The following is a 26171-nucleotide window of genomic DNA, read 5'->3' on the forward strand; positions in this document are numbered from 1 at the left end:
CATCATACATGAGGGGTGTAATAAGCAACGCCTACCCCCATTCATCCCCCATCCTCCCTCTCGCTTGCTCTCATGCGCATGCACACACACACACACACACACACACACCGGCTTGCTCGCTCACATCCTCTTCCTCTCTGTAATCAGGCCAGTTGGCTCAAGTCGCAGAGAAATAAAAAGGTGGAGGAGGAGAGTGATGGCGTTGGAGAGGTGGAGTGATGCACAGACGGGGTATGAATGGAAGAACAAGAATTTATGTGCTGCGATCGCCTGGCAAAACAAAAAACAAAAAAAAACCTCAACATCTGTTGTCCACCTGCAGCTGTGCCATCTCCCTCATTTTTTTTATATCACTGCCCCTCTCACCCGTCTCCCCACCACCTCCATCTCATTCGTACTTCTATCATTTGGCAGCAGCACGTCATGTAGATCACATGGGGCAGATGGGACGGTTAGTTTTAGAGGTCAGATTATTCAGTAGGCCCTTCTCCCTCCACTGCTCCCATTTCATGAATGAGACCTTTTTTTCTCCACGCCTGGTTCGTAGGCTCTGGTTACATATTGTAACCAAACCTCCTCAATGGAGCCCTTTAAACTCACCACACTCCTATTGAGCTTACAGTAAAAACATGCACTACACTAATGTACAATGCTTAATAATTCAACAGCATGTAGTGCATTTGTTTTGTTCTTTAATTGGTAAAAACTTTGAAACTACCCTTCAGTATTTGCTTACTGTAGCTTTTCTTCCGGATGAAAATCCTGGTGAGTCAGAAGCGGTGCTGCTGAGCCATTCATTTGCTCATTTTCATTAGAGGATTACAGATAACAGTTGTTTCATTGTCGGTTAATCCGTCATTTAGCTTTTCTATCAATCATATAGGCTGTGCAATGTCAGAAAACACAGAGACTGTCCATCAGAACCCATTTTTACGTCTTCACATTGCTTGTTTTGTCTAACAAACAGTCTTAAACTTGATATTCAATATACAATGACATAAAACTGAGAAAAGTGGCAAATCTTCACATCTGAGAAGCTTGAACCAGCAAATATTTGGCATTTTTGCTTCATAAATGACTTGTGCAACTGTATCTGCAGAACTGTTCAGCACTAATTCATTAATTTAGTTGTATCTCCATTCATTTCTACTATAGCCTGACTTATACTTGAGTTTTGAGGGTGATACTGAAATTAATATTTGTTAGATAGTGATATGTCAAAGATATACTATAATACATGTCATCACACACATAAGATAAACCATCCTGATTCAGATGCTTTTTTGTTCTGTTTGTTTTTAATTGTAAGCAAGATATAAACTGACCGAGACATTTAAAGGTTCAAAACTTGTTTTCTAGTGGAGAAACTGTTTAATGAAAATGAGTTTTTCTAAATGACCTCAAACCTAGTTTAGCAATTCTGTACTGGAATTTCTTGTAGTCTCATCAGCTGACATATATTCAGATACTGATATATCTGCAAGAAGCTAATACGGGTTAGTATATTGACCTGGACGATTTATGCATCTAGCTCTAATTGCTGCACCTGAACTATGAGGGTGATTTCTTCACCTCCTCTTTGCACTTGAAGATTGTTTCACATTAATCTGCTAAAGGAGGTGAAAATTAGTTTGGAAGTGAATAATTCAACGTCCAAAATGCACTGTACACAAGTGTGACATGAAATCGTGAAACACTGCAGTGCATAAATACAGAGAATGGAGGCATTTGGAGACATCTTGTGTCAATTAGTTAAACTTTATAAATGAGCAATATTTGCATATTCATAGATTATGGATTTTTCAATACATGAGAAGGAGTCGATGCAATGCTTTTGAATTTGAACGTGAAAAAACGATATCAGACACAAATAATTATAACTTAACTTATTATTAAAAACATGTCTGAAGAAGGTTAGGGTACAAATCTACCTAAAAGTGCATCTTACATAATAATGATTCACTGAAGCTGATAACATTAGTCCTGTTGATGTACCTGTAATTAATATACTAATGCAAAAAAGTTTAGTGTTTTAGTTTGGCTTTAGTTTTATTATCGATTACACTGAAAATCAGGAAATTGTGACAAATGTCAATCATAATCTCCTGAGTTTAACATCTTCCAGTTGCTTATTGTATTTTGTCCAACCATCAGTCCTGAGATCTTCAGATCTTCATGTGAATGTTGCAAGGGGCCAGTTTATCAACTATAAACGAAATATTCCTAACTGTCAGCACCAGAAGACATGTTCCTTCTACAAAAGCAGCGTTGTATTTACATATGGCGACCTAACAACCAGGGCAGACGTCTTAACCTTCATTATGAAAATCCCTTTTAAGGCGTCTGTCAGAGTTAAAGTGGCCTGGTGTGGGGCCGCCCTCTCAGACTAGCGTAGTAGTAAACATGTTAATCTGTTACTCCTGTGCTCAGGGGTTAAATCTCTGGATCAGTTAGACTCTTGGAAGGATTTTCCAAAGTGTTACCGTAAGTTCACATGTAGGAAACGGCACACACTTCCTGCCTGTTCTGATCCCCAGAGAGCTCAGGTGTGCAGGTGTGTTTGTGTGTGTTCGGAGCTATTCTTACATTTGGGAATTCATTTCTCCAGCGTGAGTGCTCTACTTTCATCTTTGTGTGAAACATCATCACCTGTCTCGGTCCTTTATGCAACATGCCAAGTATCGATGTGAACGCCGAGCAACATTCCCATGTCGAAGCCTACAAATGAGCCACTCAGTTGCTTGTTGAACGGCAGAACCAATCAACTCGTGCTCATGTTAAAGAGCGAGGAGTGAGCAGGATCAAATTCGCAGACTGTGATCGTGAAGGAGAGTTTGTGAGCAAGAGGGAGTGAGACTGTGAGAGGAAGGGGGGGGGGAGAAAGGGGCTGGCACTCTTAAAGGACCGTGAGGGCCAGATCACAAATAATAAAACAGAAAGGCAGGGAGGGAGGGGAGGGAAAAAAAAGAGGGAAGGAAAATATGTTGAGCGAAGGGGAAGGTCGGAGAGAATGGAAGAGGGAGTCGTACGTGTGCCAGGAGCGCTGCACCTCTCGCTGTGACTGGTGCTCTTCAAGGATTTTTTTTCTCTCGCTCTCGTCTCTTTTATTTACCTCCCTCTTTTCTTTTCCCCTGCATAGCTGTGGCTTGTCTTTTTTCGTCTTTTCCAATTTTTTTCTCCCCCCACCCCTTCCTCTCTTTTTCTCTCTCTCTCTCCTCTCTCTCTCTGTCTTTCTGTGACTCGCAACAAAAGGCTGACGGAGTGAGCCTGACATCTGAATGAATAGCCCAAACCTGCCGTGAAGGGAGAGAGAAGAGGGTGACGGAGCGGGGAAGAGAGAGGAGGCTGAGGAGAAAAAGATACAAGTGATCTGGCTGAAGAGGCGGAAAGAGGAGAGCGCACAGAAGTGCTGATTGCTGAAGACGAGTAGAGATCCAATTTTTCTTCCTCTCCCCTCCTCTTTGGAGATTAAAGGAGTTGGAGGCTTTGACCGCGTGGAGGAGGGGGGGTGACGATCGTAGTTCTCGCTCTCCTACGTCCTCACCCACTGCCCTCCTGTGCCACCTTCCATTCCTCCCCCTCCCGCTCATTCATCTAGAAAAAGAGAAATGGAGGTTCTGGGGGTGAGGTGACGAAGGAGGACAGATTTGGAAACAAGCAGTGGGAGAGCAAGAGGAGACAAGAGGGAGGCTGGAGGGGGAGGCAGAGAGGAGAGGATAACCCCCCCAGGGCATACTGTGTGAGAATCCCCCTCAAACCCGACTTTTTTCATCCCTCTCCACTACGTTTCCTCTGCCATGTGCAGCTCCTGATTTGAAGAATGTGGAGGCAGCATTTCCCAGGCAAGGAGCATGTTTCACATCGTCTTGTGCATGTATGTGTGTGTGTATGTACTCATGAGGGGTAATAATAAAAAGCTGTGGTGTGGTGTGTGTGTGTGTGTGTGTGTGTGTGTGTGTGTGTGTGTGTATGTGTGTAATGGCGAGAGGTTGAGGGGGTGTGTGGGATTTGGCTTTAAGGCTAATGAGCCTCTTATGTTTTTGCAGTGAAGTGTGTCATGAAAACAGTGTGTGTGTGTTTGTGTGTGTCTGTGTGTGAGTGTTTCTCGGTTTGAAACCACACAACTCTGCACGGCAGCGAGAGGAGGGTGAGATTGGATGGGTCGTCGTTTGAGGGGTCAAAGGTCACAGAAGCGTCAGCGTGTTGATGGTTGTGTCTGTGTGTGAACGCTGTCTGTCACAGGACGTGTATTCAGGAGTGTACTGTGGATATAGAGCGGTGTTTGGGGCTCGTTAGCTTTGATCTTTGCCTTTTGAATTTGTGGATTACTTCGCGCTGGTTTTGATTACAATTATATAAAAACAATGTGAAATATCCCGGTGGAAATTCCATTTAAGTATCAAAACACTGGCTCATAATCAACAGCTAACTCCTCCTGTTTTTCTCAGAGCTGATGACGTCGCCTTGTTTTAATGCTTGAAATATTAATATCGCAATATTTTACAATCGGTGTCTGAAATTACGTTTTTGACTCAAAAAGAAAAAAAAATCCTTCAGCCAAGCATATATTTTTCGGGCCAAAATGCATACATATGGGGGATGAGTATGACTAGTATTTAATTATTAAAAAATGATGCAGTAAAACATCTGGAAAATGATCACAGAGGTGCTCTAACCTGTTGTACAAGCTGTAAAAATCTGCCTGTTTAGAAATAAATGGGATATTGTTATGATTTTGGCATCTTAATATTAAAAATGTTGTAGTTTAAATACCAAAAAAAGAAATGACAGATGTAGGCCTATGTATTTCAACCATAGGCCAAAAATGTTTTCTAGCTTCCAGGTTTACTTCCTGGTTATCAGGCCCATTGAACATGCGCAGTAGAGCGTCACCCACTGGCCCCGACCATGAGTTCCCATTGGCCCATAGACTTTACATTGTGATACCATGGATCAAAAACTCATAATGGAAAGTTATAATCAACCTTGTTTGCAGGTCTCGGGGTCCTGTCGACAGTTCTACAGATGTCTCTTTTATAATGGTGGTCAATGAGGAAAATGCTTTTTGGGCTGCAGGGAAATGTTTTGCTGCAATACCTCGAGTGGCCACGGGGCAAGATTGGGAAGCCAGACTGAGTGGCACCATCTTATTAAAGCCTATGATTTCAACAAGGGAAAATAAAAAAAAAAATCTAAACATTCCTGTCTTAAAACACTGCACAAGTCAAGATTTTGGAGTTTATGAGGTGATCTTGAATGCACCATGGAGTCCTTGTGTCTTGTAGGTAGCAGCCAGAAACAGTGAATGACAAAACACAGTAGAGACTTTCATCATAGGTTCTTAATACGTGACTATTAAGGTACAAACATTTACCCGCCCATGTGGTGAATAACCGCGCCGATCGGAAAAACTACCTGCTTTTGGCACTTGGTTGGTTTTAATATGTACCCTGTTTACCCTGTTATATTGCTCTATATCTCCTCAAAAGCATTTCATAAATGTTTGGACTGGGTGACAGAATGAGATATCACATTATTTACCAAATACCTTCAATATTGTGACAGTATTGTCGGGATGACTATTGGCGCTTTTACAAAATATAAACACAATGAGATTTTTGTTAAATAATCATCAGTTATGTGGATATAATGACTAAGTGGGTAAAGATGTATTAGAACGAGGAAAACAGCCTCGTAAGTTCAGAAAATTACACCACTTTACTGTAATGCAGCTTTAAAACCAGGGAAAAACAACACTTAAGCCATATCAGGATATAAAGATATCCAAAAACCTTAAGACAATATGTAACATTATATCAATATATTGCCCGGTCCTACCTTGTTATCTGCAATTCACTGTGGTGTTTCTTCTCACAGCCCTAAAAATAGTCCTGCTGAAAATGTCTTTTAACCAATCTGTCTTCTTTACAGATTCTATATATTTTCCTCAGATGTGTTTTATACTTGTTGTTTTTGTCTGTGGATGTGGATGACACAGCCTAGATTCCTTTTTTCTTTCTCTTTCTCTTGACAGGTTTGTGTGTAAACATACTCCTGACCTGCACACTCTCTCTTGTGTGTGTGTGTGTGTGTGTGTGTGTGTGTGTGTGTGTGTGTGTGTGTGTGTGTGTGTGTGTGTGTGTGTGTGTGTGTGTGTGTGTGTGTGTTTGCACGGTCTGCTGTTCATCAGCACTGACAGCTGCTTTTGTCTCAGGACCACAGTTGTTTTTAGGCCTTGCTAGCGAAGCACAAAAGACATTTAAAGAGGAGATGGTGATGGATGGATGCTCCTCTCGCTCACTTTGTGTTCGGACTGACACCACCTGTGATATCTTTATGTCAGCGTGTGTTTTCCTCTTCCTCCCTCCCTCCCCCCTTCTGTCTTATACTTTTACATGCAATTTCGCCCTCCCTTTCTCTCTCTCAGCATTTTTATCTCTTCCCTCCCTCACCCCTCTTGGCTGGGCGTTTGGGTGGTGATAAGTTTGGAGGAGAGCAGGCAGAGGGGAGGACAAACAGGGTCTTTGTGTGTCCACATAGTGGAACAAGAGACAGGCCGGGGTGGCGGCGGTGTAGCCGGGCGCTGATAGGGTCCGGTGGGGGCCTGGAGGAGGCGAGTCTGCCAAGAAAAAAAGATTACACTTCCCCCTCTTTTTCTAGGGATGCCAGGGGATCGTAAACACACTCAAGAAAGTAGACACTCCCAAGAATACAGGCGCCGGATTCTTGTTAACATGTACGCACACAGTTAGAGTGTAACACTGCTGTTTTATAATGCAAGGTGGACGTACAGAAACGGCACTAAGGGACCAGAAGGAGAGTAGAAGGCACATTGGCACTGAGAGCTGTGAATGCCCTTGGACATTTAATTTAACAAAATGTGTGACATCCCTGATAATCACTGGTCATTAATGGTTATCGTCTGTGGGTGTGTGTGAAGTAAGTGCAGCCAAACTCTGTGTGTCGCCGTACTGAGCCGTGTTGGGCCACAGCGAGCACGTATTTGAGTTCCTGATGTAAAGAGAAATAGAGAAACGCGCTTCTCTTCAAACCGCCATGTTTGGGTTGCCAGGTTGGGTGGCCAGATTGGATGAATTTCCTTTCTCACTGCTGCACTTGCCACAAAGAAAGCCCCGCTGGGTTATCATTGCACCCTCCTCCTCCCCCTCCTCTCGCTCTCGGACTATCCCATCACTGAGGCCCCCAGCTTGGGAGTTGCTAGGTAACCAGAACCAGCTGTTGGTCCTAAGCCCGCTGAGCCCGTTTTGGCTCTGTGTCAGCTGCAGAGTAGTTTTTCTCTCAAAGCTCGCTGTGAACCCAGCGACCGCCGCCGTGGCCCTGACATCATCGTGCCATGGAAAATCTTCCTCACTTCCTTTTGTTTGTGCAGTTTTATTGTTCCACTGATGCGTTGGACGGAGCGGGAGCCTCCGTGGCATGTATCACACCAGTTTGAGAATTTGAGGAGCATTTCATCACCTAGTGGGGGACGAAGGTGGGACGCAGAGGGAGGGTTTGCAAGAAGATGTGGCCTGTTATTGAGAGTCAGTTGAAAGTGACATCAGGATTTAAAAGAGAGACTGTAAAGTGTGTCACTCCGCTGTGAGGTGAGAATACTAAACTGTCTCCGAGGGCTATTAGCTGAGATTCGAGATGGCAGAGCACACAGTGTAATTATTCAGGAAATCACAATAGCGCAGGTAAGCTAATGTGACTCTGTAGTCCCAGAGTGGACCATTTACCTTTCAAAGTGTGTAACAACCTCACAAACAAGCCACAAGTAAATCTGCGGGGAGTGCATTAACTTCCAAATGAAATAGTCTTTGTAAACCAGCCGAGTCCTGTTGGAGATCCATGAAACCACGAAACCAAAGCACACAATCTGTCAGAGAGCAGAGGAATAAAGATAACTGATGTAGCGCGATGTTATTAAACATCAATTTAAAGATTGGTTTCCAAACCCACGGGGAGAAACAGCAGTTTGAGCTGAGGTTTATTTTCTTTCATTGATTGTTTTCGCTCTATTTAGGAAATGATCCCTCTCCCTCTGAAAACTCTGACTCACAGTGTCTGGCGTCTCTCTGAGCTGCTTTTCCAGGATCGGCCCTTCCAAATGAGAGAATTAGACACCAGATCGTATTCACTAAGGAGAGGCACATTTCTATTAGTTTTTTTTTTTTTTTTGTTGAAAAGATGACTTCTATTTCTGTTGTCAGAATCCAGAAAGGCTTTTGAGTTTGGAACATCTGTAATCCATTTGTGGTCGCTCTTGCCCGCTCTGCCAAAAGTTTTCAAACTTCCTGTCGAATCATCCAGTTTGTGATTAGCGCTGGCGAAAGGATGATATCAGCCCGTAGTCCGTTGAAGCTTCCCTTGAGGGATGTTAGCAACACATGACCTACACTATCTGCTGTCACACTGAAAACAGTTTAGATTTAGTTTGTCAAGCTGTTGGCTTTGTTTCTTTATTACTTGCTGGCGTACAAACAATGCTGGCTGCTGTGCTAAGATAAATGCTTTGGGTACAATAACAGGAAATTGAAACAAGCAATTTGCATCTTGATCCGTAAGATTACCAGCCAAAATATTCTACCGCCTAATGTAAACCATCGTTTTGTCTTGTTCCTGCTGCCTGCAAGGTTTACGTAACAGCCAATGGGCACTTGAAAAATGGCTCTGCTGTGCTTTTCAGTCCCTCTTAAAAGTGAGTCTGGTGTTCTGTCTGGTGTTGGGTGGGACTGTTTGGACAGGCTTTGCTTTTGTTTCCTATGGTCCAGGTTCTGGGTCTGGCTGCCGGGTGGGGCGGCTGGCACGCTGCGGCCAAACTCCCCAGGCTGGTGCCGACCCAACTGGGAGAGAGCGACGTGGATGTAAACAGAGAGAACATTGGCAAGAGAAGAGTTAAGTGAAGTGAAGAAAAAGAACCAGATGTGATCAGTTTTTCATTCTTTAGTAGCTGGACCTCTGGCCTGCAAGTGCTGCCATGTGTGTGCGATCAATTATTGGAATAAGTCTCACTTCTGTCAGGTTAAAAATTCATAACCTGCCACCTGAATGTGAAGACGTTTGCGTGTGTTTCTTTGTTTTATAATTAGAGTATAATTATTTCATGATCTCTCGATAACAACCTTGTCATGATTATAAAATAATAAATTCATGATCTCAACATAAACCGGATCGACTTCTCGTAATCATTAGATAAAAATGTGCTTGATTCTCTTAAGTTAATCATCAGAAATAAACAGACATGAGGTAACTGTTACCCGCTCACGTTTAACATCAACAGATGACTGTTATTACAGCCGTCTGCAGCTGCGAGCTAATTCTGAGTCTCTGTAATAGTCCTATAATATTCCACAAGGACCAATAATGGTCTTGTGGTAATCAACATTGAGTTTACAGAAGCCTGGAGTGACCAAAAAAGGCAGTTCATGTAATACAACTACCAGAACTGATTATTTGTGTCCATGATAAGTTTACAACATAGTGACCTTAACATGTTCACATATGAAATAGGCTGTTTGGCCTATTTATTGACTGATTATCTCAGAATTCTCCGTGTACAAAATGTTCTAGGACTGGATAATTTAATATCAGTGAGACAGTAATGAGATCATTCTGCTGTCCAAATGAAAAATTCTAAGTGATTTAATTTAAGAAAATAACAAAGTGAGTCATTGAAGGCCTTTAAAAAAGTTTTAAATTCGAGTTCAAATGGGGCTTTATTGGCATGGGAAACAGACGCTTACATTGCCAAAGCAAATGTGAAATTACAAACAAAATTAAATAGACAAAAGTCAAGTTTCTTTATATAGCACCATTCAGCTGTTGGCTGGTTAATTTGTCAGCACAATCACACAAAAACTACTGATCAGATTTCTACGCCACTTGGATGGAGGATGAGCCTCAGCCCAGAATAGACCCCATTAATTTTTGGTGCGGATCCAGGATTTTGTTTCTCACTTTCCTTAACATTGCAAGAGAGGGTGTTTTCCAACATTTTTGTTAATGCATGGATCTAGATAAAATGAAGTCAGACCTATTACGTGGCTGGTATCTGAGTAAGTACAATTTGATGCAGATCCAAATAAAATATGTTTTCATAGAGGTTAGTCTTTTTTTAGAGCCACTTTACAGTAGCAATGGTAGAAACCTGCAACTACCAGCAGTGCGCAGAGGAGACAAGGGGGATTCATAAAGGTACCAACGGTGATAAGGCTTGATTTAATTAATGAGGCTCTGTGGAACTTCTGTGTTGTGCTTGAAGTCGTTAGTTTATGTTGGCGGACTTGATTACTAAACTTCGGTTGGCTGCTGTTGCCCTCCGTTAGCAGAGAGGAGAGAGGAGCTCAGATGAGGTGCACGAGAATGTGCATCAGGTCACATCCTTTGGACTGTCGTGGAAAATCCTACCAGAGTCCAGCAGCATGAAACAACTTAAACAAATGGTCCACAGGCTTGTATAGGCAACCGAGGGAGACGGGGAAGGTCTCATTTTTCTTGTCACGTTACAATCTGCTCACGTATGGGCAATCAAAAAGTAATTAATACGTGTAAATTGCTACAAATTGTTACATACTTTACTGTTGGGCCTTGGTGGAGGTATGCAATCTACTGAGTCCCATTCTAGTTTATATTGATTTCAACCCTTTCTTTTTCTTCTCAAAAGTCTTCGTATTAGTTTCCAACCAAGCTACAATTTACAATATCAACGTCGATGTCAAAAATACACCTTGACCTTCCTCATCCACGCACTTCAACCATCCCGAAAACAAAACAAACCTTTTTTGCCTGCAGTATGACAGGGTTGAAAAATAAATACAGTAGAGAAATAAATATCAAAAAAGCTAATTAAAACATCGGATAAAAACATTTTTAGGAGTCTTGCGGGAGAGTTAAGTGCAAGAGGTCGACACTGTGTGAAAGTATGCCAGAGGAGACCCTCAGCCCTGATACAATTTTTCTATCTGATCTACAACTAAGTGAATTTTAAGCGAGGCATTAACATCTCTAGTGTGTAGGTGTAGGGCAGCTTCATTTAGTCTGAGTAAAACTGCTCGTTTAGCTAGGAGACTTGCAAGAGGCTAAACACTACATTTTTGTTTAGCTGCAGTTGAAAGTGTTTCTGATACACCCTCTGAAAGGTGGAGCACAGCCGGTACATGCCGATCAATGAGGCATTAGCGAGAGGAAGAGAAGAAGAGGAAGAGATGTTTGCTCTGTTGACTATTTGAAATTGAATCAAGGAGTGCCGAGCAAACACAGAGGACCTGAGAGTAGCGCTCAGCTCTATTTCTAGATAACATTTCCCTCTGCACTGCACTGTCAGTGCGCTTACGGCTCGTCACTGATGATTTCATTGGTTAAAAACTTCAAAATGGCGATGGATTCAGCTCGACCTGCAGTGTCAGTGTGGGGACTGTAGAGTGGTGTACTTCTTACAGCGTGAGACTAGAGACTCAAACCCCAAAACTCATTAACTTTGGTGTGACAGACAATCCCTGGAGGGACGCTGACAAGAGGCCATTACCGAGTCTCAGTCAACAACGCCTCTCCAACAGAGTGTGTGTTTGTATTTCTTTCATCATTCACTGCATTAACTTTACAAAACACACAATTCCTCATGTATGATAAACACACGGTCAGTTTTTTTTTCTTTGGCTGAGTGACTGAGGGAAGATTGAGTTCTTTCTGTCCAAAAACCGACGTGCTCCTGAAAATTACCGGCCAGGTATCCGACTCATTAAGACCCTCATTAACAGCCTTGTTAGGCCTTAATTACCCGCAGATTCATCATGTGTTAAATGCGGTGCCACGTTCTGCCTTATTAGTCTGGAGAAAGGCTATTAGCCACCAGGAAATAATTAATCAAAAGCATTTTGACCTACTTCCTACAAGTGACGCTGTCTTTCCCCACCAGCTGCTTCTTGTCTGTGTGTGTACAGTATAAGTCAGTGATGGTTTCATCGCTGTTTGTGTCTACTTTCATCTGGTGTGCACACAGGAGGCATGTGTGTGTGTGTTACGTCTTCCTTGTGTGTGTGACTGTTAGGTGATAGAAGTATTTTTTCCCTCAGCCAGTCTGAGCTGTGATAATGAACTCTGCAGGAGTGTGATGAGGAGGCGCGGGGAGAGCTGCCGAGCCACAGGTGTGTTTGGAAAAGCAGTCCCGGTACTCACACACACACTTACTCACACACACACAATGAGCCTCTGTGGTGAGAATAATGCACACTCTCAGCATAAACTCTGAAAGATCGAGGTCACTTCTTCCGCATTATTTCTTTTAACCTTTTCCTTTTATGCGCCATTCTTCTCCTCTCATCATTTTTCTCTTACAATGTACCAGTAAGGCTTTTATGAAGCTCTGCTTTTATTAGGCGCGCAACACAATAATAATATTGTTAATGACTGTTACATGATGAAATATAATAAAAGTATAATCTCTTCATCGCTGCAGCAGCGTTTTATAAAACACAGTTATAAAGTGGCTCACAAAACACTCATAAAGCTCTCACCTCATAAAGTCAACACAGAACCGAGACAAAGTGAGCAAACATAAAATATAAAAGCAAAGCAATAATAACAAAAGTATGTGGAGAAAAAGCCCAAAATAACTACCAGAACATAATTTCATTAAGATAAGCGTCAAGTGACGACTGAAGCTGCAGAGAGCGAGTCTGGAGAAAAAAAATTGATCATCGAGTCTCATTCCCAGGTCGTCAAACACTGATGCTTTTGGATGGTAGGTCGGGCCGTCCTGCAATATTACAATCTGCACCTCTGAACAGATCATTTAAACTTTTCCACAATCAAAGAGCAGTGATGGTCCAGGTCAGATCATTTGTTGTCTAGACTAGGCCCGGACACACAACAACGACAAAAAGTAACTAGTGGCGACGAAGGCCGACTGTTGCGTCGCCTCACGTCTCCTGTGTCTTGGCCAAAAAGCTGCACTTGGAGAAAATAACTCTGCTCATCTGTTCACACCACTCTCAGTAATATAGCCACTTCTAATCAATAATGTGTCTGATAGAAGGTTGCAATTGGCACTGGCGAAGAGGCGGAAGCGAAAGATAAGGAGAAACCGCACTAGATGGGTGAAATTATGGATACTACAGCAACAGGCTCAAGGGACTTCCCTTTCTCTGTCCGTTTCCCCTCTCGTGCACTGATTTGCTCAGCTGAACAGCCAATCAGAGTGATTTCTATCACCGCCGGGCTCCGCTTCAGATTCGGCATGCTCAGTGGGCACAAAAGCTGCCGATAAGGGCAGACTAGTCAACAATGAGGGCCACATACGCTAATATGTCAAGGCTTGAAGCTTAAATTAAATTACAATTGGGTACTTCTACTGTAGTATTTCATAAAGTTTGGAAACAAACAAGAGACCGATTTTAAAAGACGATAATCAAAATTGAAAAAACACCCAGCCAAGATATCCTGATTTGTAGTACATAGCTCCAAAAACATTATGAACTACATTTCCCATCATGCAGTGTGATAGCTTCTTCTTTTATAGACATCTTTCAGACTGATGACATCGCTATCACATCATCAGGGTTATTTTTTTGTTTACAACTTTGGAAAGCTCCCTCCAGAGTCACAGGAGACATTACGCAGCAGATTTCACAGGCTGTGTGACAAGCAAACCGGACTTCATGTGTGATGGAGTTTCCCTTTCAAGGCCCGTCCAGAAAAATGTGATCAATAGTGTCTTACAAGCCATCCTTCGAGAGATACGAAGACACAGTCGTGCTCCCTCCTCCTCCTCCTCCTCCTGCTACTCACTGCTCCCCTCCTCTCGTCGTTCTTCATCTTTAATTCCCCGAGCGGTCAACTCTTCTTCTCAACACGTCACCTCTGCTTGCACGGAGTTTTTGATACACACTTCAGTTTCTCGCCTCTCAGATGTCAGAATGTGTTTTGCCTCCCTCTGTGGTTTGATGGGAACAGAGAAAGACACAGTGAGAAAGAACGCCACCAGTTATTAGATGAATTAACACCAGAAAATCCAGTCAGTTTGTCAAAGCTGTGATATTAATGACATACTGCTGAGCTCTTGTTTTTAATTAATCCCCTGTTTCCAGTTCTCTCTGACAGCTTTAGCACAGGTAGTCTGTTAGTCCAAATGTGTTGTGTGTGTGCAGATTTGTGTGTGAAGGCATCAAAGACTGCATAATTTCCAGCCCGTGCTTTTTTCGCTTTAGCGCTGCTTATCTTCAGAACATGTGGCACCACAGAGATGTGTGTGAACCTGATGTGAATCTACATTTTCTATAACATTTCATCAGGAGTCTTTTTCGAAATGGTCAAGTTTGCTTGCTGTCATTTTACTTTGAGTCCCCACAAAGAGCAGTGTGTGCCTGAAAACTTGATGTCAAATATGAGGATTTTTCTATAAGAATGAAGAATTCATGACTGAATGAGCCACAATCACAGTTACAAGTAAAAAATATCAGCATTGGTATTTATTTCTGAAGAGTTTAGCACTCAAAATCTCTGATAATCTGCTTCATCAGGACTGTGTGGGTGTGGTGTGATCAGATTTTAGTTTTTTTTTACAGTGGCCTGGCAACATAGACAAGCAAATCCAGCAGCTGCCATCACATTTAGATTTAGATGTTCGCCTGATTCTGACATATGTTTTTATACCAGTGAGAAGTGCATAGAAAAACACACAAATATAGAAATCTATAGAAAACATTGGCAGACGGGTTTGCATTCAGGTAGGATAACATCACTCGTATAAACAAGCTGATTAAAAAAATGGGTTTCAGGGCCCATAAATTGCAGCACAGCACCAGAAAATGCACCATCTTCCTCAAACTTGGATCAGTAATCAATGCAACCCTTTCTATAATGCAGAACAGAAAATGAGCCTCCTGGTGCAGAGCTGAAGCCCAAATAACTGGTAAAACCTACCACATTTACATTTTGTGTTGTTGTGTCCATTATACACACGTGATCTGTTTAAAGTACATATGTTAGCATGTCGTAGCCGCGTAGGTCACAAACACTGTCCTTGCTTCCCGAATCTGGCGGAGTTACAGAGACGGACACAGAGCGAGCAGGCTTGGATGTCCTCTCCAGCAGCGCAGATGTCACTAAATAAAATATTTCATAATCCTGCCCAAATCCTCTAATCACCATGACAACAGGCAGCAGGGAGCCAGAGAGTGGTGGTGTGCGGACCCCTCCTCTTTTTTCCTTTTTCCTCTTTTTTCTCCCTCTTTTCGGTGGAATTTGGGTCCACACTGTCAGTTTTTTCCCCCTCGATATTACACTATTTTAAACAGCACGTTGATATCAGGGAAAGTGAGTTGTTTGGAGCACTCTGGAAGATTCGGCTGATTCAGTCAGTCCTTGAAAGAGTTTATCAGCACTGGCACATTTGTAATTTCCAGCAGTTTTTGCCACTTTTCTCCCTGAGGGGAAACCATATCACTGCTCAACATCAAGGTGAGGAAGAAAACAGAAACTCCAAAAAGCTCAAACAGGGAAACCACCACAAGTTTGAATGTGATTATCCAATACATGCTGATTTTATTCGGTGTCAGACACAGCTGCAGCGAACAGAAGAGAGAAGTTGATCAAAGGAAAATAGGTTGCCAAATATTTTGATAATCAGTTAATCATTCCAGTAATTTATCAAAGATTTGCTGCTTTTCTTTGCCTGTTATGACGGTAAATGAAGAGTCTTTTCGGTTTCAGACTGTTGGTTGGACAAAATAAGCTTTTTGACGACTAATAAGCATTTTTCACATTTTTTTGACATTTTATAGAACAAACAATTTATCGTGAAAACAATTGGCATCTTAATCGATAATGAATGCACAGCCGCTTGTGTTGTAACGAGGCTGGTTCTGTTAAATGCATAGTATGTAATTTCTGCCACTAATGGTCTTTCAATTCAAACAATAACAAAAGAAGTCGTGAAGTAGCGTGGCGTCATGGGAGTTGTCTTCATCGCTAAACAACCACCACTGCCAATGAAAATAAATAATCCTGCTCCATCATGAATGAGCAATACTCAATCATCTATCATCTATCTGTGTGACTCATGCAGAAATGCTCGCAGATGAAACGGTTTTTATTCATGTTACGTTTAGTCACGTTCGCCTGCTTCCTTCCTGACTCTCGCTCAGAAGTTATAGTAACAGGCGACCAAATGAAACTGTAACACCTTGAATAAAATCACGGATTTCTCTGAGTTTGAACATCGAGTTGAAAACATTGAGGATAATGTCAGTACACAACAAAACTAAAGATATAAAACAAAGCTATGGTTGTTTTTTAGACAACTTCATGCAGCAGTGTTACATATTATGCCTTTAAGGTGGTAAACTGTGCACAAGGAGCACACACACACACACACACAGGAGCACACACTGAAGGCCTGCCGGCTTCTGTATGGTGATAGGATAATGGAGGTGATGACCTCATGGGGTGAAAGGACCTGTTGCCTGGTAACAGTGTGGATAACAGCCAGAGAGGGGGTATTCATATCGCCAGCACTGTGTGTGTGTGTGTGTGTGTGTGAGTGTGAGAGTGTGTGTTTGTGTATGTGTGTGTGATATCGACCAGTGTTGCCAGGTAAGGGAGATGATGATAGTGGTTTAAAGTAGAGGACTACACACGGTCAGGTGTGTGTAGTTGTGTGTGTGTGTGTGTGTGTGTGTTACTGATGTATCCCATCACACAGACAAAACACACACAGTCCCAGCCTGTGTAAACACTTCCTGCTGTTGGGTGCCTTTCCTACATTTTACTGCTTCTTCTGCAGCTCACTTGACTGTGTGTGCCAGACATAAATAATTAACTCCCTCTCTTCTCTCTCCGTCTCTCTGCAGGTATTCGGCCCCAGATTATGAATGGGCCTATGCACCCGCGCCCCCTGGTGGCGCTGCTGGATGGGCGCGACTGCACCGTGGAGATGCCCATCCTTAAAGATCTGGCCACCGTGGCTTTCTGCGACGCCCAGTCCACACAGGAGATACACGAAAAGGTACAAAAATAACTTTTCCCATGTCATACAATTCCTACTGCTAGAAAACAACAGGGTTTCATTACTTTAATTTGATCTATATCTCTACTTTAGTTAAACAGCTACCTGCTTATCCAATTCCTGCAATATTTCTCTCCTTGTCCAAATCTTGAGTGTTTGCCATGAAGGCCCCTTATTTATAAGCCCATTTTAGCAGCCTTAGTTTATGTATGTAATTAACTTTAATTAGCTCTTGTTGATTTGCTGTCAATTTTATGCTGCTTCAAGCAATCTGGAGCGTATAGACATTAAGTCTGGAGTGGATACGTTTCAAATCTGCCTCACCACTCAGCCAAGAAAAACACATAAAAAGTGAAGATAAATGATGAATTAAAGCCATGATGTGTCAGCTGATGGAGCAACTTCACATATTGGATAATAGCTATATAAATCATGCTGCGTTTCCAAAAAATTCCTTCAGTCATATAGCAGTGTCCTCTCTGTCTTGATATTACAGGTTTATTAATTAAGCAATATTACACTCGAAGGTGTGCTTTACCGTCATGTGTGGCTCGACAGGGATACTTAGACCTCGGTCCGTATGGATCACAAGTTGTATTGCGACTATAAAACTACTACCACTGAAATAAACATAATCAATGGGTATTACTGGAAAACAATCAGTCACATCAGTAGACTCGTATATGTAATGAAACCTAGTTTAGTACTCCAGTAATTAGGCCGACCCTTAGTAACGACCTGGCAACAGACTACATCCAGAAGATGTTAAAACATGTTTTAAAACGTCTTAATCATTAACATTCTGAATTAGACGCATCGAGCTGATTCGGAAGTTGCTAAGGAGTAAGACAGCTCACTTGTTTCTCGTCTCTGTTGAGTTGCACATGGGCAGTACTGATCAGAGGCTGACAACCAAGGACTGACAGTGTACGAGTGCTGCTTGTAAAGAGATGGATGTAAAAGTCCCTAACTTCAACACACGTTGTAGCAGCTCACCTGACGAGGGGCAAAAGTTAGCGTGTTCACCTGGGTGTTGTGTTTTCATTACAGTCAATCAGAGCCGAGCGGATAAATATCTGTCGCAATTGACGTGGGAATGAATGCCGATTATACACATTCACATTGAAAACAAAAGCCAGGTGTTAGTGGGTTTTTTGTCCTGTGACAGTTGTCCTCTCTGTCTTGAAATCACAGTTGCAATAATAATCATCACTAACCTCACATATGTGGGATAAAATATTTTAAACCAATTAAATAAATTAATTTACCATCTTGTTTACGGAGCGATTTGCCTGCGAAGGAAACTTTGGTCACATAATTATTATTTAAATAGCACGCTTCAGAAGCAAGTCACACAATGCTTTCCAAAAGATGTAAAATCAAGTAAATGCATAGAATAGCACAGCTGGGATTAAATAAGAAACTTAAAATTGATTTAATAAAAGTGTAAATGCAATAAAAGCACAGAATTTAAAACAAAGTAACAATTAATTAGAGCCACCTAAATATGCCTTTTTTTATTTTCTTTCTTTTCTTTTTTTATCAACATTCATGCATTATTCTCTGAGAAATTAATGAAAATGTAAAAAAATCATGCAATGTTGAAGAACGTGAGAAACAATTCCTGGCCTTTATCAGGATCTGCACCAAAAGTTAATATGGTCTATTCTGGGCCGAGAAAACACAACCTCTAGTTGGCGGTAATAATATGCAGCACTTCTTTTAACTGTACTATTCCTCCGCATAAATTATATGTCGGTTATGAGGCATCGTTTGTAGGTTTAATATACGTATAAGTGTCAGAATAGGTCAACCTACATAATGTTGTACAGACTGTGCTGCTTGCTGTAGCACTAATAATTGTGCAAGTATCTGCAGTAGCTCTCACACACACACTGTGAGATACTGCCACCAGTATGAACTTTGAATATGAATCTTGAATAATTTGCCTTCAGTCAAGTGCAGAAGAATCATCTCTTGCCTCCGTCTGTGTCTCCTCCTCTGTAATGTTTTAATAATATTTCAGCCCACTGGCTTGTTCCACTCTCCCAGTTCAACTATAATGGTTTCATCACTGACTCTAATCCCACTGGGTGCCGAAGTGCTGCTTTGTTAAATAAGGAGGAGGAGGAGGCTGGTAATAGAAACGCGGTATAATTGTCCCGAGCCGGAGTGGTTGGAACATTTGTCTTATTTTACTGCCTGTACACTGGAGCCAGTCCGGTGCAGTTTTCCAATCCAAGCTGGAGGGTTTGTGTTTTTTCAGCCCAGGAGAGAATAGGGAGGATTCCACCACGTCATGTTTTATCGGTTTCAGTGAAAGTGTTAGCTTGTATTCAATTCTCAAGAGAAAATTTTTTTTAAATAAATAAATTCTTGATTTTTTCTTTTTCGCCATACTTTTCTATTCTTTTCCTAGGATTCCTAGTTCACACACACACACACACACACACACACACACACACACACACAAGCAGTCTGTGTCCAGAAAGATGCTCTCATAGTTACACATTACACATACTGAGGACCCATCTGGGAGAATAGACGTTGGCAGCGTTCCCACAACTATAACTGCACAGCAGAGGGTACAGATGGGGCACTCTACACACACACACACACACACACACACACACACACACTTGTACACACACTTGCCAACAACCTCACCGCAACTTTCAGCAGTGAAGTACTGTTCACACACGAGTATCTAAACAAACTCACACGCAGAGCAAGCAAACACAAAGCAAAGCACACTGCTGTCTTTTTGCATGCTCTGGCTGGAAGTGAGCAGATGCAGCGATTAGGGGATCTGTACTCTGTCGTTCTCGTTGCTCTCAGTGCAAGTCAGTGTTGACCTGCAAAACTGACGTGGCCCTGCAGAGTACACGTCAAAGGGATTTACTAGAAAGCACTCATCGTCTGTCAGCTAATACAACACTGTCCTTGGAAAGAAGCAGAAGACTTTTTGAGTTTCAGAGGATATAAAATGGAGCGTTCTTCAAGTGTCTTTGACGCCGTTGTATCAGTAACCGCTGTTTATATCTGAGTGCAGCTTTTGTAGTGCGCAAATAATATCAACCACCGGCAAGAATGTTATTGAGAAAAAATAAAGTGTGTCTCACTCGTGTTGAAAACACTTCAGTCAGGACAAAAGAGCGTTTCAAGAGCAGTGAAGCATTACAGTACAAAAATGATGATGTGTTTTGATTTTGTTGTTTTTTATTTATTTTTATATATATTTTTGGGCTTTTATGTGATAGTTGACAGTGGAGTGATAGACAGGAAATGCTGGGGGAGAGAGAGAGAGAGAGAGAAGAGAGAGAGGCATGATATTAAACTGGGATCCTCTGCTGGAAGCAATCCAGACACGCTGTGATTATGCAGTATGCACTTCAACCACTCCAGTGTTAAGAATAATATTAAATGTATGAGTAAACTTTACCCCAAAATCATTCTACATATTTTTCCTCTTACCTTTAGTGCCATATATGTTTTGGATATGTCTGCCCTCTCTTGAATATAATGGAACTAGATGCCACTCGACTTGTGGTGCAAAAAGGGCCAAAAAAATTAATTTGAAAAACCAAACAGCAATGTCTCTCTCCAGAAATCACAACCCTGTTACTCATGATAATCTACAGACCTTGTTGTGAGCAGTTTTATGTAGGAACTATTTTCTTTCGACCGAACTATACCCACCAACCGTATCACTGCACAGAAGTGGAACATTACTGTAAATATGCCAGAATTAGCCAAGAGGCTATTTTTCAAACACAGGCAGCAATAAAAGCAGAGCAATGAAGCAAAGACAAACAATCCCACTGAGCAGAAACATATCCAAAAGTATAGTGTTAAATATAATTATTAAATACCATGTTTTGGTCATCCAACCTTGGAATATTAGCCGACCTGATGAAGGCTAGATGACCAGACTTGGTGTTTAATAAAAATGATGAATAGCTTCTTTTCTGTTCTTTAAACATCTGTAACTAAAGTTGAAAAGATGTCCTGTTAGGATGTCACTTGGACATCAATAGTGAACGTTGAAAAGACGTCTCAAAAAGAAGTCACAAAAACTTCCATTCTGGCTCTCCACTGGATATGTTTTTGCTCAGAGGGATACAACAACCAAACACAAGCGAGCAAAGATATGGGACGTAAGTTACAGAGCAGCTATGCAAAAACAGACATAAGCAAGGACAGATAGGAGCAAGACAACCTTAAGAAGAGACTGATTTTAGAAATAGGACAAACAATAACACAAATTAAGGTCAAGCCACAGGGCAGTTTGGCTGCGGACAAGTTGCATATTGACATTTGCTAAATTATGAAGATTTGATTGGTTTATAAGCAATTTTCTTAACTTTCTACAAAATGAGCTGTAAGTGGTGAGTTCCCCGATATGAACTGGTACAATTTCCATTCATGTGCTGCTTTAATCAAAAAGCCAGATTGGATAAAAGCTGATTTTGTGAGTGGAATAATGCAGTCTCCTCTCGTGACTCCCTCTGGGCTGAGCTGTAACATTAGCTTGCTCAGTTGTGATGCACGCTTCCCTCTGCATCAAATATCAAATTGTACTCACGCATAGACAGCAGCCACCTAAATATGCCTGATTTTTTTCATCAAGATCCATTTTATTCCCTGAGAAACAAAAAAAAAAACACAAGAGGGAACAATAATGTCTCGCAATGTCAAAGAAAGTGGGGAAGAATTCTTAAAATTCGTTCAGTAGTTTTTGTGTAATCGTGCTGACAAAACAACAAACCAACAAACTGACATAGGTGAAAACATAACCTCCTTAGCAGAGGTAAAAATAACCTTGGGTTTCACAGACTCGAGTATGTCTCTCTTTTGTAAATGCATCATTTCACATGTATAGAATAAGCTTAGCGAGTTGCCGTGTCAAGGCCTTTACGTGCTTTTGCAATATTCATGATTGCTTGCTGCAGGTATCTGCCCGGTACAAAACAGAGCGATGGTGCCACATGCACTGTGGCACGCCAGCTCAAGCTGCAGACTTCTTAAACTAATTAACACAATACGAAAACCCATTTGCTCACTTTTTCCACTTCATGTAAACTTGCTCTCAGCTTATGTTCCTGTTTCTTACCAGTCCGCTGTGACTGTGTGTCATTTTCCAGCATCGTCTCCAGCCAAGCCTGCTGCCGGCCTGCCTCGCCCAAGTAATGAGATTAATGCACGAGGAGAGCTTTAACCTTGAATTTAGCATCCAGCTCCCGCTACAGCTAGCTCCCAATAAAAAAATGTTATATGGAAATTCATGGCTATGCTAATCTGGCTGGATTAGGTTAATTCAGTTAGCGGGTTGTGAATTTAAACCTGTTACTTAGCAGCTTGCAGCAGCTACTCACCCGCCTGTGCTTTCTCAGGGGCTGTCAGCCTACTTTATGCTCCTGCCTGCATCCACTCCAACCTTGTTTGCATACAGTCTGAATGAATTGATTGTGACGAAGACCAGCTGTGGCAAGCGCTCATTATAAACACACAGACAACCACTCGTATTTTTTAGAGCACACATAAACAATCAATTTGCATTTAGACGATGAATTGTGGACATAAACTCAGATCCAGGAAAATCATTTCTTATTCATGTTGGCCTCAAGAAGTTACTCATGCATAATGTTGCAGAAAAACCATCTGAATACGAACGTGGGGATGGTATTGATTAACAGATTCAAATTTCTTTACCTCTAACACTGCTAATGCTCGTCGAGGACAGTGACGATGATGGTTCCTCCTCTGTAATGTCTCCTCAGGTGCTGAATGAGGCAGTTGGGGCCATGATGTACCACACCATCACCCTGACCAGAGAGGACTTGGAGAAGTTCAAGGCGCTGCGCATCATTATCCGCATCGGCAGCGGCTACGACAACATCGACATCAAGGCCGCCGGGGAGCTCGGTGAGACTGAGGGACAGATGCAGACAAAAGAGGCGGGAGATGGATGGATAAAAAGAGAGGTTGCTCAGTCATAATATGCTGAGAGTAATGAATGAGGAGGGGTCATATCTGCACATATGGCTCATTCATTCACCAACACATGAGAGGAACTACAGAATGAATCAACAAAAACAGAAATTATGCATGGATACCCGTTGGATGGGGGCCAAACCAAACTCTGCTTGCTATATTGACTTAACAAAAACAACATATGTAACAGGAATGATTACATACTGTAAACAGAATATGTAATGGGAGTGATTGAATATGCAGAGCAGATGCTCCGACTGATATAAAACTCTCCCTCAGATTCCCATTCGGCCCCCTCGGCATATGTTTGGTATGAGAGCAGGATTTAGTGTGATATCCTAATTATTGTCGTTTGTGGTAATACATCTCGCTGCGCTGACAGGGAATCTTTTTTGAGAAATGTTCTTTTCATTGGCCCTAATTAGCAGTTCTTATTATCATCTTATCCTTCACTGTTCAGTTTTATTTTGTAGAAGGCCATAAAGAAAATACATTTCCTGTCGTATTTTGTGAATTATTTTGCGAAATAAAAAGCAACAGATTTATCTCTCTTCAAAACAGTTACAGTAATTATAACCAACTGTTATAACTGCTAAATCTGTGAAGCAGTTATGCTAATTGTCATTTGAAGTATCTATATTGTCGTCTTTTGAGCTTCACTGTTCCTTAATCTTTCCCTCCCAGGCATCGCCGTATGTAATATTCCCTCAGCAGCTGTAGAAGAAACAGCCGACTCAACACTTTGTCACATCCTCAACCTGTACCGGCGAAACACCTGGCTGTACCAGGCTCTCCGGGAGGGCACGCGGGTCCAGAGCGTGGAGCAGATCCGGGAGGTGGCGTCGGGGGCGGCCAGGATCCGAGGGGAGACGCTCGGCCTCATCGGATTTGGTGGGTTTTACTGAGAGATGAAGCCGTGTCAAGTTATTTGAATGTTTAGCCAGTCAAAACAAAGTTAATGAGGCCGGATGGCAACTTGTATGGGAGTGTTTGTACACTGTTCATAGTCAAAGGAGAGTTAGCAGGAAACATTATGCAACATTTTACCCTAAAATCACAGCTTCAAAATTAATTTGATGGTACAGAGGAGGGAGTGTGAATGCCTATTTTTGCACTATGTGACTTTTTGCTCGTACGATCTCCTGTGATAAGTGCGTATCACGTCACACACCACAAACTATGGATCTTCAGCTAGATATAAGAAGAAACTAGCTCAGTATTCTCAGTGTAGACATCATGGCAGAGACGGAGAAACCAAAGAGGACCAGAGAGTGACTGAGCAAGAGGCCGGACAAGAGCAGAGTGTTCATCTCTGCCAGTACTCAGGGAGTTTTGTTGTTTTTCTGTCTCAGGCCAGCATGCTAATAACCAAATGTATCTCACTTCAAAAAGTTTGGTCACTCTTTGTTAATCTAACACTAAGTGAGCCTTGAAAGTTTGCAACCTTTAGCAACCATCCATTGTTTCACTTGGTTGTTTTTTCTGCAAAATATCTGAATTTTTATTTTGTGATTTTTGAATATTTTTGGTCCCCAGAAATAATGCAACAAATTTAATTTCACTTTTATTGCATAACCATGCACATGCATATATGCACCCATATGCCAGTGTCCCTAACTAATTTTGAGTAGAGGTATTCGCCAACAGCATTTTATTGGATTACACTCATACTTGGCAAGCCTAACTAAAGCTGTCACTTTGTCTGCTATTCTTTATTGTTATTCTTTTTGTTATGCCAGTGTTCATCTTTAATGTCGCAATAAATAAAGCTATGCAGTCATAAATTCTGTGGGTCTTAGGCTGTGGTGGAAACACAGACAATAACCAGCTGGAAGAACCATTTAGTTCCTTGAAAAGTAGTTGCTGGGAATAAAAGTTCAGTGTACTTCGGGTGGCAACGTGTCTTTACCGTGTTTAAACGTATGTTACCCTTACAGCCATACATGTTTTATTCCACTCAAGTACTGTTAAGAGATGGATCCATTGTCCGAAGTCTAAACATTCAAAGTAAGCTTCTAGAATCTGAACGGTATCTTCTCGTCCTCCCCTCAGGTCGCTCAGGCCAGGCGGTAGCGATGCGGGCTAAGGCGTTCGGCTTCAACGTGCTCTTCTACGATCCCTACCTCCAGGACGGCTTGGAGCGCTCGCTTGGTGTCCAGCGGGTCTACACGCTCCAGGACCTGCTCTACCAGAGCGACTGTGTCTCCCTGCACTGCAACCTTAACGAACACAACCACCACCTCATCAACGACTTCACCATCAAACAGGTGGGGAAACCAACTGCATGTATCTCCTAATGAGCCTCAGGTGATGGAAGATGAAAGACTGTCCTATCTCCGACATAGCCTGCAATTCATCAAAAACTGATAAACCTTGATTGGCTGAAGCTCCTTCTCACTGGCTGCACAATCTCCTCACTAAGCTAATGATCTCTGAAGGTTTGTAGCAGAGCTTTAACCCTGCAGACTGGCAGCTGACTTGGCGGGCTACTGACATTCCTTGGCTGCCAGTGCTCCTTTGTTGGCGGCGTCCAGTTAGAGGCTGTTTAAATAACCTTTTAATAAGTGGTAAGAAACTCGGAACAGGCACATGCAAAGACACACTGGCGTTTGGAGAATCGCTGCAGATCGATCTAGCATTCTTATTTTAGAAAACAGTAAAAATGATGTTCTCTCAGCAGTAAGATGGTATAAATTTATACATTTTCCCTGCAGTGTAATCCAACAAACTGTATTTTCAAAGTCCACGATATGTTTATGGATGTGCACACTCTGAGCAGCACGCCACACCTATTGTGAGCTGCCAATAAAGCAGCCGGTGACGAGCCAAGGAATGCTACTGACCAGCCAAGTCACAGATGCCAGCTGAGTGGGCTGCCAGACCAGGCACGGTGAATCAGCAGCTAAGCTAACCGCAGCATGTGCTTTAATGGTCAATAGTTTATTGACCAGTTTTTGTCTCCAAATGGGAGGTGAGTCTTGGTGACGTGTCTGTCTGAGCAGATTTTTGTTCCCACTAGCATGATGAATACAAGAAACACCTCTAGGTGACTCTCTTAGTCTTCTCCTGGTCACTGCTGCCACCTGGAGGACATACATCTAACTGCAGATTGTGTTAAAATAACCATTTGAACCATGTATAGCTGAAATTGACAGCTGCTTCAAAACTT

General features: G+C 42.1%; 1 protein-coding gene across 3 annotated transcripts in view; it reads left to right on the forward strand.

Moving 5' to 3' along the window:
- Positions 1-26171, forward strand: part of ctbp2a (C-terminal binding protein 2a) — a 75196-nt gene that overhangs the window by 43420 nt on the left and 5605 nt on the right. For 2 of the 3 annotated variants that reach the window (XM_084375224.1, XM_084375225.1), the window contains exons 3-6: positions 16854-17008; positions 22789-22933; positions 23687-23893; positions 25055-25269. In XM_084375224.1, coding sequence (XP_084231350.1) covers positions 16854-17008; positions 22789-22933; positions 23687-23893; positions 25055-25269 — 722 coding nt within the window. Of the gene's footprint in view, positions 1-2995; positions 3843-16853; positions 17009-22788; positions 22934-23686; positions 23894-25054; positions 25270-26171 lie in introns of those variants that run through there. The other variant, XM_084375226.1, reaches the window with a different exon arrangement.

This window comes from Pagrus pagrus, assembly GCF_965226575.1.
Source record: "Pagrus pagrus genome assembly, chromosome: 15".
NCBI lineage: Eukaryota > Metazoa > Chordata > Actinopteri > Spariformes > Sparidae > Pagrus > Pagrus pagrus.